Below are 13,572 nucleotides of genomic sequence, written 5' to 3' on the forward strand. Positions count from 1 at the left end.
CAGTGTATATTGCTTACAGTCACTTTGGCACTGAAAAACAAATTTGTGTCATGTTCAGAGGTATGTGGACTTTACAGAAGCCCTAGGCAGTCGGGTGAATGTCTCCTTTAGTAAATAAACTTCACCATTATTCCTCTTTTTAAAGGAAAAGGTTGCAAGCCTGCATTTGAGCCAAAGCAAATTCTAATCATATTCCTTGCTTCCCTTGGGTAAATATTTATGAACTATTAAATTGTGGGTCAGTACAATTCACCCATGACTGATGGAATCTGAAGATAATATTCGCAGGAAAGGAGAAATTGCAAAAGCATTTTGTTACGCTTTATTAAAGTTACAGAGAAGTAGTCTAATTTGGCCCCTATCCTGCCCTCACCCTGCATATGTATTGTGGCTTTGGCTTATCTGTATTTGCAGAAGGAATTTGAAATTAATGAATGTGCATTCCTCCCTGAGAAATTCTACTAGTCTAGAAACTCACTAAAACTCCTCAGATGTCCTGGCTTAGAAGGAACCTTTCGATCTGACTTTAGGTGAAATTAGGTGACAAATCTTAATTTACAGAATTTGTTTGATAAAAGCCAATGCATTTATTTCAAAGTAGCAGGCCTTAGTGGGTCATCTTCCTGTTTTTGTACAGAAATAAATTCTCTCCCTTCTCCAGGAGTAAATGGTTTCCTATCCCATCCCATCAGCAGAGTCAAGTCTGCCTCTCACTGGTCTGTGAACGAAACTTGTTAAAGGTGCTTGGCAGACAAGACCTGTTGAGGGAAGGGATCAAGAAAACATGCTGATTCAAGACATCTATGGTATTTGGGGTGAGTCCATCTTAGCATATCCATTTACTGGGAGAATGGCTCTCTAGCACTACCAATGGAACAGTATAGCCACATAGTAGAGGGGAAAACTTCTGCAAGGAATTTTCTCTATTTCAAGTGTAAGCTAAGTAATCGTAAAAACCACACCCTGGAAACTTGGCTGTTAATGATAATTTTAAAATTTCCTTTGATATCTGACATGTATGTAGCAAAAGTACTATTATGCACTTCGGGACACACACACACACACACACACACACACAAATATTCCCAGCCCTGTAGCTTATGTTATTCATTAAACAGTTTGGGTTGGTTGTTTCTAAGAATATTTATAAACCACCAACTCATAAGAAAAGTATCATGGCAGTGTTCTGTAAATCTTTTAAACATTGTAAGATTATAAAATAATAAACTACAGAACAAATGACCAACACTGAATTAAATTAATTCTATAAAAATACTTGGTGAAACAAAAATGTTTTCAGAAGCTGATGAAATATTAAATTGTAGGGGCCTGTATGATTTCAATAGGAACAGTGTTCCATAATACTGGTGCCACTATGCTGAAAGTCTAAGTTTGCATAGAAATTAAATAAATATGAGACAACTCTGGGACAGTTGATACATTTTGTTGATACATACTGTCTTCAGTGCTGAACTAGAGGCCAGAGATGCTATTGACCTGGTGCCAACGTTGTTCATAAACCCTTCTCTTTTCATTACAGTCATCCGAGCCAAGGTTGTGGGCAAGAAGCTTATGAAAGATGGACCTTTTGGGACGATGCAATATACTGTCAAACAAATGAAGGTACGTACACAATCATACTGGATTGAGACAGCAAAACATTTCAAATTGTGGTAGAAATGCCATTATCTGAAACTAGATCTCATGAAACTCCATGATATGCTAACTACGGATGAAGGGATCAGTCTAGTATTGGACAAGTTTCATATACGTGAACTCATAAATTTGTTAGCATCAATTTGCTAATTTTTTTATAGAACATGCAAATTTTCCCAGTACTTTTTAATGTGTTGCTTCTCAAAATGCATATTTTTCTACTTATTTTACCCTAACTACGCATGAAGGGATCAGTCTAGTATTGGACAAGTTTCATATATGTGAACTCATAAATTTGTTAGCATCAATTTGCTAATTTTTTATAGAACATGCAAATGTTCCCAGTACTTTTTAATGTGTTGCTTCTCAAAATGCATATTTTTCTACTTATTTTACCCTATTAGCACTGGAATAAAATCTTCCTTTGGTATGAATGGGAGCTCTTTTCCCAGTGCAAATAGCTTGTGTGGCCAGGGGTGGCTGGATCTGGCTTAGGGCTTCAGTGGGGTAGCAAAGGGTTAAAGCCTACCTACCCTGTGGGTCCTGGTGCAAATAGTCCCACTCACCATGAACACATACCTGCTATTGTTAATTGTGTGGATAGTGTCTCACAATAGTTTGGCCCAGTCTCTCAAAACACAAAGTTGACACAACAGTCCTTACAAATAACTTCCCATTCTACCCCAGGAGCTACAGAACAGAATATTATTTGCCTTCTGGGCTTTCTCTCAGATGTGGGTTGCTGCTCCCTATGCAGAAGGGGTAGTTGCCACTCTGACAACCCAGTCTAGAGACCATTTCACTCCGTAGCCAGGGCATACCATGAAAACAGTTCATGCATGCCACCTTTTTATGTAGGGAACCAGTTGTGTGATAATGCCAATATTTATTTAGAGTATTTATAACCTGTTACTCATTCTTCACCCAGTCTCAGAACAAGAAACAACATTAAATTACAAGAAAACAATATTTCATTTCAATACAACTTAATGTAAAAACAAACAGTATGCTATAACTATGTAAACAAACAAATAACCACATCAGCCAAGTGAGGGACACAAATTTATCAAGTGACCTGATGTTGAAATGCCATCAGTGTGGGTGCTTGATTGTACCTGAAAGGTGAGGAAATTCCAGAGTTGGGGAGTCACTACTGTTGAGGCGGTTGTATTGTTATCCCATTTATATCCCACCTTCCTCCAAGGAGCTCAAGGTTGCCCCCCTCTCCATTTTATTTATCCTCACATCAACCCTGTGAAGTAGGTAAGGCTGAGACTGGTCCAAGGTCACCCAGTGAGCTTCAAGGCTGAGGCAGGATTTGAACCTTGGTTTCCCACATCCTGTTCCGACTGAGAGCAGCACCAGCCCATTTAAATGCCCTGGGAGCGGACCAGAGAAAAAAACTTCAGCAGCCAGGTCTACTCCCTTGCCTCACCCCTCAAGTGGGCATGGATTAGTGCAAATTCAAACCTGGATCCTGTGGGAACCCAGAGAGCACCACGGCAAACAGGGGAAGGGACCAATGTCCGAAACAAACATTACATGGGTCTGGGGGGAAGAAGGAGCCACTTTGCTGCCGGGTTGCAAGTGCCACCTACCCTTGGACCACCGGGTAAGCAGCCATTTGCAGCACTTTTTTTTTTTTTTTTTACTCATTTTCAAGGTATTTGTTTGAAATGGAGATGCATCTTGATTTGCTCCCCACATGTTACTTCGCCATATGAAATATCAGCTCAAGATCATGAACTCCAAATCTCTTGCCTGCTTGGCTAACAGTGCCACATACCCCAGAGTGAGCTAAAGCAAGGCAGTGACATATCTGATAATTATATAGGGGCAACTAATTCTTGGACCCTTTGAGTCTGGTTAGATTTTGCCTGCTGACCGTGGAGGGGGAAAAATAAAAGCGGCCTCATTGCCTTCATTTGCGCTCTCTCCTGAACTTTCTAGCTATGAACAGCTTTTCCTTAAACCTGTTGCTCTGGACATTCCTTTGCCAACTGACCTCTTGTTATGTAATGTTAAAAATTTGCTCTGGTTTGTTTTTCTTGGCTGCAACATCTCAGTCATAAGACTGGTTTAAATATCTTTAGAAGAAGGAGAAAAAAAGGAACAAATAGAGACTCTGGCAGTGCTTGCAGAAATCTGAAACATATTAGACAAAGCAATGGTTTAGAAAAACAACCACTTGCCTGCCTCCTAATAACAGTAATTCTCTTTATAAGGCATCATCCAGCTAAGTATAAAAGCTGTGCAGCACCAAAGCCATCGCAAACTATACTTGCTGCCAAAACCAACCTCGACACACCTCCTTCCCTGGACTGGAATTTTTGCTTGAAATCTCAGTGTCCCATACTTTATTTAAAGCTGTGTAGCTCCATTGGTCTTTTTTCTTCAAAAAAAAAAATCAAATCGCTTGTGGGTATTGTGCTTATGGCAGTGGTTGATAACAGCTAGGGTTGGGAGGTCTGCATTTATTCGAGTAGAGGCAAATGGCATCAATAACTTTTGTACAGGCTACATAGGAGCAAGCTAGAGGTTTTGGCAGCCCAACCAATGTGTTAAAATGTAGGCTGTGCTGAATTCCTATAAAGCAGGGGTTGGCCTGGTAATATAAAGCACCTCTAGGCGTAAGCAGATTGGATCTCCAGGGTTTCGACACATCCCTGTGCCAAACCTAAAATCTGCCAGGTGAATCCAGTGATGAAACTTTTTGGTCAGCTAAGGATTGTTTCTCCCACATGATCATGTTCAGAGAAGTGATGTGTGAGATTATTCCCAGAATTCTGCTCTCCTCTAACTTTTACTGAGGAAGATTCCATTCTCTGTATGGCGGGCACAGAGAGGGCCCTACTGTGAAATAAGAGGGAGGATGTTGTGAGAATGAGACATTTTGCCACTATCTGGCTACAGGACACAATGACTTATACTCACCCAAACACAGAGGTTTGCAGATAAAGATAGGAGACTGGGCTATGCTTGACTTCAACCTACTTAGGCTTACTGAGCAAATAGAAAATATGAAAGCAGTGGCATAGTTGCTTTAACAAATTTAGCTGTTGGAATCTACATAACTGTAGATTCCAACTTGGGCCTGACAGATTTCGTGGTGAGCTTTATCCTCCATAAATTTATCTAAACCTCTTGTAAAGCTGTCCCAGTTGGTGGACCTCATTACATTACAATGTATTCCACAGTTTAACTATATGTTGAAACTGTACAGCTGCAGTAAACTGTACAGTTGCATGAGTGAACCTTTTGAGTTTGTGTTATGAAATATTATTTTCTTTCTCAACTGCATACTAAAGAGAACTAAAGAGAATATTTCTGATATGGCACCAGTCCATGATGTTTTGTTATTGCTTGGGAATATAGAGGCGGCGTGTTCTGGGAATTGTCCAAAAGTACTGCAGCTGACCGTGCAATAAAGGAGGTCAGCATTACTACTGACACTGTTGGCATCTCTACTCAATTTGAAAGGCACACAGCACAGGCAGCTGCAGTATCTTCACTCCAGCCCGTTCTAAGGCAGAGGATAGGAAAGTTTTCATAGCTGTAAAGGAAAGGAGCTACTATTTAAACCATGAATTAAAACTCATGAAGTGGCAGCAACCATTCTGTCTTGTGACTTCCGTCTTAAGGCCACCGTAAAATGAGATGGACCACATGATTTGTACGTAGATTTTTTCCTGCACAGTCTCACTTAATCCCCAAGAATGGAGGATTGCTTATTGGAATGCTGAGTCAGTGGGAACTGGTGCTGTTCTAGCAGGCACTACCAGGCAATGCTCTTTAATACTTTGTTCTCTAACATTCATTTCCTAAAATACAGGACTGTGGAGACAGAAAGATTCTAAGAGTAGTAATGCTGTCTTCTTGACAAAAATCAACAGTCTATTCAGAATTACTCCTGTGTTGGAGTGGGTGCAAGTTACGAAAGATCCTATGGGGTTGTGCCCTGAACTAATAAAAGCTGGTGGATATTCTCTGTGTTTTTAAGAACAACAACAACAAAAAACAACCAATATTAGAGCTTTCTTTTCAGGAGACTTTCCTTGTTTCCACAGGCTGCTCTTGTTCATTGTACAAGGTAGCAAAGCATGCCCACCCATCTCTGAACAGAGTTTCAGAATGCCTCACATTATCACCCCCAACCAATACCAATTAACTATCACAAGTACTCCCCAGCAACCTTGGGAGCTGTAGTTCTGTGAGAGGCACAAACATCTGGAAACATGAGGGGCGTACATTATAATATAGCTTTTAATTCCTGGAGCTGAGGAAGTCATTCAGTAATGGACAAGGGACATTACTGTGCTCTAATATTAGTGGTCCATTGAGTACACACACATATGCTTGATGCTGTACAAACCCACCATCTACCAAATTTCCTGGGGCCACCATACTAGAAAATGTATTGCAACATATTCAAATGAAATACAGGGTTGCTATCCTGGAGTTAGCAATTTGAATACTCTGAGCTAAGAAATTCCAAGCTCAGTTATTTTTTGGTTGCATGATATTTTAATTAAAATATTCTCTCTCTCTCTCCTTTTTAAAGATGTACAGGGGTTTTGACAAGATGCCACATGTTCAATATATCTACACAGAGGCCTCTGAAAGCCTTTGCGGGGTCAAGCTAGAGGTCAACAAGTACCAGTATTTGATTACAGGTAAAGAAATAGCCGAGTTGTCTGCCACAGCTCACTTGCAGGCTGTATTTGTTTCAACTGTATTTTTAGAGGGGTTGCAGCTTAGTGCTAGTGGATGTGGATAACAAGTATTTAACCCGCAGGTCTCAAAAACTAAAGTTTTGATTTAACTCTACTTCCAAAATTATCTGTGCCAATCAGGTGTTGTCTGACTGGAACAGGTGCAGGAGAAGTGGCTGTTAGTTTTACATTGCAGAAGACAGTATCTTATTAATGAAAATTCACACAAATTCGGGAATTATCAACATTTCAAAATTCAAAGTCAATTTTATTCTGAACATTTTCCAGTTCAATTTTGAGAGATAATTAAAATAAATAAATAAATAAATAAATAGATTTACAGTCTTGATGAATACCAAATTCAGGTCTTCTACTAACTGGTACTGTATTCTTTTCTTAATCTACCATCATTCAGAATTGGAAATATTGGGCAATATTTAGACTGGACACATGTGAAATTGAATTTTTTGCAATCATATTCAGATTAGGATAATTGCCTAGGGCATTCCTCCCACCCACCTCATCTTCTCAGTGCTAATTATATAGGTGTTGAAGACACAAGCCCTGCATGGAAATAAGCAGGCATGACATAGTAGGATACAGTTCCTTACTATATTTCAAAAGGTAGCCATGCCGTTGCTAATTCCTTGCACGTGGGAGGGACATTCATAGCTGGTATCAACTTCCAAACTGCAGAAATATTGGCACTACAAATATTTTCCACTTGAATGGCTAATTTGCAGTTTTATTTTCTAGGCCGAGTTTATGATGGAAAGGTTTACACTGGACTGTGTAACCTGAATGAGAAGTGGGATCGACTGACTCTCTCCCAGCGCAAAGGACTCAACCATCGTTACCACCTCGGTTGTGGCTGCAAGGTGTGTGCTGTCTATGGTGACCACTCCTTGAGTTGTCAACAACTTCATATATTGGGGATGGACTGGGAAGGGAGAGGCAATAGAAAGAAACTTTGGAATTTTATTCCCTGTGAAAATCTGGGAAGAAAAGAGCAAAATTAAAGCTCTGCAAAGGCTAGGAGCTCAGTCACACGGTATGCATCTCCCGCAGGCTTAAGCAGGAGTAAGGAACCAAAGGGCCAGATTCCCTTCTGGGCAATCTTCTGGGGGCCAACTGCCAGTAGTAGGTGGGACCAGCAGCTAAAGTGAGTGGGGCAACAAATGTAAATTTTATATTATCAGCAGACTAGTTTCTACATACTCCTTTCACAGTATCTTCAATCCAGGCAAGCAAGGAAGAGGTATTATCAGAGTCCATGGACACATTCTAGCCACGCAGAAATGTTCAAGGAGAATGCACAGCAGGAACAGTGAGGGATGTGGCTGAGGATAGGATGTTGCCTGGGAGGAGTCCTGAGGGCCCAATAGAGAGGCCTGGAGGGCTACATTTGGCTCCCTGAGGTTCCCCGCCAGGGACAGGGGCTTAGGGTTGTTCCATTAATCAAGACACAGGTCAAGTTAAAGAATATGATTTTTGGACCGGCTTGTTACAAAAATACTAGAAATATACTTTCAAGGTAGAGCTCAGCTTTACAATTCAGCTGAATTTCCCTGTAACCCATGATCTGAACTAGGAGGTTTCCATCTTGACTTGCTACTTTTCAAAACGAAGGAAAGCTCATACCAAGAGCAAACTTAGTTGGTCTCTAAGGTGCTTCTGGAAGGAATTTTTATTTTTATTTTGTTTTGACTGTGGCAGACCAACACGGCTACCTACCTGTAACAAGAACAAACAAACATGGGCACAGGACCTATCAGGCAGTAAATCAAATCAAACTCAAATGGGGTTTAATTCTGAGCGGGCAAGTATAGCAATGCAATGTTAGAGAAGAGCCTGACTCTTCTTAAGCCATTTTAGCCAACCCCCATCACTTGTTTTCTTCTTGCAAATACAGATTAAGCCCTGCTACTACCTTCCGTGCTTTGTGACCTCCAAGAATGAGTGCCTGTGGACAGACATGCTTTCCAGCTTCGGCCAGCCAGGGTACCAGTCAAAGCATTATGCCTGCATCAAGCAGAAGGAAGGCTACTGCAGCTGGTACAGAGGATGGGCACCTCCTGATAAAACAACCATCAATGCCACAGACCCCTGAACACCCCCTTTTCTTTGTTCCTTCCCTCCCATGCGGCCGAGCATTCTTTGGACACTAACTCATATCAGATCATGATGACAACCATGATATTAGTGCCTGTTTCTTGCGAATTTTAGCACTTCGAACTTTGGTGTTTGTTTGTTTTTTAAAAAAAACTATGCTGTCTTAACTGATTATCTTTTTTGTTTTAAATCACTTAAAAACAACAACACAATTGCTATCACCCATTTTTGGTCAGAAGAGATTTATCTGGGAACTTCTATTTGCACACCAGATAAATAAGGGAGCTTTGGCTCTCAGTTATATATCACTCTCTATATAGCAATATAATCTATATTTTTGTAGGAAAACAAAAATCTCAAAAATTTCCCAGATGGGTATTGCATCACAATTCCAGCCCCCTCCCCAAGCTGCTTCTTCACCCACACATTCAGTCCTCAGACCATGTAGATACTCTTTTTAAAAAAATAAAAATAAAAAATGCAACCAGTTAGGATTAACAATGTGAGCAAATTTAAGCCGCACACCGGATGGATGAAAAGAAAGTGATGATGTTTGAAGTGGATGGGGCACTGTGGGGGATTCAGCTGTCATGTGCATTAAAAAGCACTACATCAAAATGCCTGTCTCGTTTGAAATGTGAATGTAAAAGCCCCACTGTAGTTCTGGGTTGTGCAAGAGCATAAATGACAGCTTTTAAAAATCAACACCGATTAATGGGAGCAAATCCCTCTTCTAAGCACGGAGCAAACAAGTTCAGAACCAAATCAACAGGCTTCGAAGAGGCCTTTTCAACATAAACTCCTAATACATGGAAATGTATCAATACAAACTAAAACAAATAAATACACTTAAAGATACTTGGAAAGAGAGGCAAAGGGAAGTCTGGAGAAAAGGAAAACAAATTAATTAAGGCTATTGGCGTTAAGAAATTAGATGCCAAAACACTGCTTTTTTTGAATGGAAATGTATATAGATATGATGATATAAGCTATTTTTGACAGGACATGGAATTGTTTCATGCTATAAGCAATGAAAAGTTTGAATCTTCACATTCCAAGTCACTGGATACTATTTTATTTTTATTTTTGTTTAAAACTAAAGAGGTTGACTTTCCGGTGTTTCTGCAGTAGTGACAACAATGGGTGTTTATTCCCCATGCTATGTGCTTCCCTCCTCTCCTGTTAGCTGCAACAAGGGCCAATGAACACAACTAAAGACTGAAAAGTCACCGTTTCCTCCTCTTCACCAGTCATTAACAAAGCAGTCTTGGAAAAGTGCCCTGGTTAAGCAAAGTGAAAAATAATTCTGTTTCTAGGACTTTTCATTGTGTGGCGATTATACTACACAGGAGCCTTTTCACATTACCATATGAACACTATGTGGAGGAACACTCCTTGGTCATTCTTTTTCCTCCTCTGAAATGATCTGCAACAATCTGCATAGTAGCCAGAAAAATACACTGGATGGGTATATAACACACCCATCTGTGCTACCAGAGAAATACTTAGAAAGTACAGAATTTTCTAAGGCTCTAGAAATCGCCTTCTAGCAATGCAATCCTATGCATGTCTTCAGAGAGGTATGTCCCTTTGAGTTAAGTGGGACCTATTCCTAGGTAAGTATGTATAGGATTGTAGCCTAAAGGAACATTTTAGTGATGTAATACCTTGGTGGCTATGGTTAAATAGAGCTATGCTTGTGGGCTCAGTAAACCTTCTGGCAATACAGATGAAGGAGGAGGTTGTCCCACCTTCACTGTCGACTTGGTGATTTGTTTGTTTTTATTATGAAAAAGTATAATATAAAAATATTGTAATAAAAGTATTTTACATTATAATGTTGTCAAGAAGCAGGGTTACTGATGGGATGGGCAAATATATACTTTGCGGAGGCTGTGGAGTGGGGGTGAAATATTGACAATGAACACAAGTTTTCTTTACAGTACTTTTTAAAAGTTGGTTTTGTGTGTGTGTCTTAATTTACTATCTGTCTTCAATTCATTCCAGTGTAGAAAACAGAGCTGTCATAAGCTGGAAAGCGATCAACTTAAGCATGTGCCTAGCTACCTTCTTACAGGCAGGGAGAGCTTCATGTGTGCATTGGAGCTCCCACAACCAAGACAATCATGACTTGGGAGTTCAGGACTGTGATTCTGAAATAAATAATCCCTGTACACAGAAAACCAGCATATCCCAGAGAAATCTAAGCTAGGCCCCTTTTGCTGATGTCTTATTTTTCTGTAGGAAGTTATTTTAACACGAGGGAGCATTCAGCCATGCAATCCGTAGTCTGTAGACTGAAGTGGTTTTATCACATGGTCTGCTGGTTGTGCAGATCGGTCCTAATCTCAAGACTGCACCCTATGTTCTTGCATGCTACAATAGGCCAGTAGCAAAGTTCATCCAGTGTTCCCTCTGGCAACAGAGTTGGACCCTCAGGCAATGCTGGATTTAGGGCGGTGTAGGCGGTTCCCCCGCATAGGGTGCCGAGTTGAGGGGGTGCAAAATTGAGAAGATCCATTTAAGGGTGCTAAATTTGAGCTCACACAGGGTGCCATATTATGAAAGATTACCAAAGTCCACCCCTGCCTAGAGCTGGGCGTTTTGTACAATGAGGGGGCATCCATAGCAAGAAGTGAGAAAGAGCGAGTTTTGCCAATTGTAAGATAGGACGCAGCATGCCTGGTTTCGTACTGGTTTCCAGGGAGGAGATATTGACCCTTTAAGGCACTTATTTTAAAGCCATCATTGTGATGGAATTGCTGACACTTTCACAGAGCTATTGGCAGCAGAAGGGTTCTTGAACTGATATTTCTGAAGAGCTACAATGGCGAAAACTGCAGCACTAATACTACTCCTAATCCAGCCAAAACCAATGGCATTGTTCTAAAGGAGTATCCATTTTAGTATTGAATCACAGGGATGGATCCCTCTCCATGTTTTGGAAATTAAAAGCTGCACAGTGGGCACTGACAATACAGCTTTTCTTTAATGTGAATGGTCATACAGAGGATTGTATGGGCACAAAATAGTGCGCTTCACTACAATATTCGAAAGCATGTGAGAAGTGTATTAATGTTTTGAACCCGTCAACACCTCTGTGCAGATTCACTGTCCCACATAAGGTTTGAGGACAGTAGCTCATTTATAGCCAGTAGGATGCACCCTCCAGACCTGTCTACGCACCTATAAATCAGATCTTGAAAAATTGCCAAGGCCACATAAAATCATATTGAGACTTGAGTTCATCCTATCTCCACCAAGCCTTCACGCCCTTCTGAAATGGAAGTTAACAAGTCTAGCTTAAGTTGCAGCAGGCCATATTCAGTGAAGCCAGTGTTATGAATGATGTGGGGCAGGGAGAGCATTTCAGTGTTTCTAGCAGTGGTTGTTATTTATCAGCTTGCTGGAGGGAAGGTGGCCTAAGTTCAGTTTGTGTCGTTTCTGAGATAAACCTAACATGAATTCAGACCTTGAAAGGCAAGAAGGGGAAGCAGCTTCCTGTTGACTGGGTTGTTTAAAAATGTGATCTGTATTTCCGCTGAATGGCAGTGCCGCATTTGTATTATTTTCACTGACTGTAGAATTTTAAGATCATAGCTGAGACTTTACAGTTCTGCTATCAAGCTATTGTAGAAATCTCTTTAATTGCCAAGAAGGTATGTGTCTTTATACAGGCTATAATATTTGTGTGTGCTTTGTAGGAAAACAAACAAACAAAAATAGGCCACTCATCGGGGGGGGGGGAAGTAAGTTCTTTTTGTATACAGATTTCCATTGTACATTACAGAAAGTAAAGAGTTGTTGGAGGGCAGGCCACACAGCTAAGAAGGCAAGGGCAGAAGAGAACAACCTTTCGCCACGCTGATAATCAAGCCATCAAAGAGGGTTGTTTGGGGTTTTGTTTTGTTTTGTTTTAATAAGGAGTCAAATGGAGGGTAAAGATTGAGGGGGAAGAACCCAGCAAAAAATACATTTCTTTTGGGAGATCTCCACATTTTTTTTAGTATTACTAATAATCAGTAGTGGATGCTGGGGTGGGGTAGTTGCTGCTGCTTACTGGGAGGGAGGGTGGGGGGCGAGGGGGGGAAAGCTCGTTGCTGTGCAAATGCACTGGCATTTGCTGTACTGGTGCATCTGAACAGCATCAAACTCCCCTGCTACCTTGACCTTCCCACCCTTCATCCTGGTAAGCAGTAGTGACTCTGCTGCTGAGAAGTCAGGTAAGCACCGCTGCCCCATCCTACTGTCTGCTACTGCTAATCATTTTTATAAACCATTAAAAATAAAACAAAATTGCAAACCGCTTTAGAATCTTTGCTTCATTCCCTTGCACAACAATCCTTGCCCTCATTCCCATTTTACAGGTTGCCAGGACAAGAGTGGGACTTGAAACAGGCAGCCCTGACCCAAGTGCAACTCTCTATCCACCACACTGGCTTCTCAGCATTATAGCTGTAGATCTGAGCTTTGCACTTGGTGCATGGGCCTGAGCCATACCTGTTGAAGTCAACTGGCACCTTTCCATTGATTCCAGAGGTTTTGAGATGTAGCTCTGTGCAAGCCCAATGAAGAACCCTTATTCATTTCAAAGAAAGCTTAACCCTATGCCTTTCCGAATAAAGGAATCCCACTGAGTTCAATGGAACTTACTCCTGTGCAAGTGTGCACAGGATTGCAGCCTTCTGCAGTCTTAGTATGTCCCATCAAACTTAGTGAGGCTGTCTTGTGAACATACAGGCACTGGGTTGGGCTGTAAATCTGCATTCTTTTCTCTTCTCCATTACTATCAGTCTGGGAGAAAACGTCTCCCCAGAAGGAATGTAATTTTTGCTTAGTTTTGTAGCACTGTTTACAGTTTTCCTCCTTGTTTTTGTTATTTATAAATTTTATATTCAATGAATGTATATTGTCTTTTAAGGTAATAATGTTCACTTTTTATAGTGTCCTTTTATTCTAAAACAATAAAGTGTTTTATTTCTATCACAGACATTTTCCCTTCTTTAATTTGGTTGACAGTTTTGAGCTATCTGTTTTGAGCTATCTATTGCTGGTTGGTGGCAGAATGCCGATGACTCATGTTTTTCAGACA

The 13,572-nt window shown here is 40.7% G+C and overlaps 2 protein-coding genes across 3 annotated transcripts in view; one reads left to right on the forward strand and one right to left on the reverse strand.

Moving 5' to 3' along the window:
• TIMP3 (TIMP metallopeptidase inhibitor 3) overlaps window positions 1-9,566 on the forward strand; it is a 43,037-nt gene extending 33,471 nt beyond the window's left edge. The window contains exons 2-5 of the mRNA XM_033162094.1: window positions 1,541-1,623; window positions 6,218-6,329; window positions 7,125-7,246; window positions 8,281-9,566. Of these exons, the coding sequence (XP_033017985.1) occupies window positions 1,541-1,623; window positions 6,218-6,329; window positions 7,125-7,246; window positions 8,281-8,478 (515 nt within the window). The 3' untranslated portion in view covers window positions 8,479-9,566. The remainder of the gene's footprint in view (window positions 1-1,540; window positions 1,624-6,217; window positions 6,330-7,124; window positions 7,247-8,280) is intronic.
• The window catches only part of SYN3 (synapsin III), a 178,126-nt gene that overhangs the window by 128,905 nt on the left and 35,649 nt on the right, over window positions 1-13,572 (reverse strand). The gene's annotated exons all lie outside the window — the stretch shown is intronic.

The sequence above is a fragment of the Lacerta agilis genome, chromosome 10 (genome assembly GCF_009819535.1).
Source record: "Lacerta agilis isolate rLacAgi1 chromosome 10, rLacAgi1.pri, whole genome shotgun sequence".
NCBI classification, from domain to species: domain Eukaryota; kingdom Metazoa; phylum Chordata; class Lepidosauria; order Squamata; family Lacertidae; genus Lacerta; species Lacerta agilis.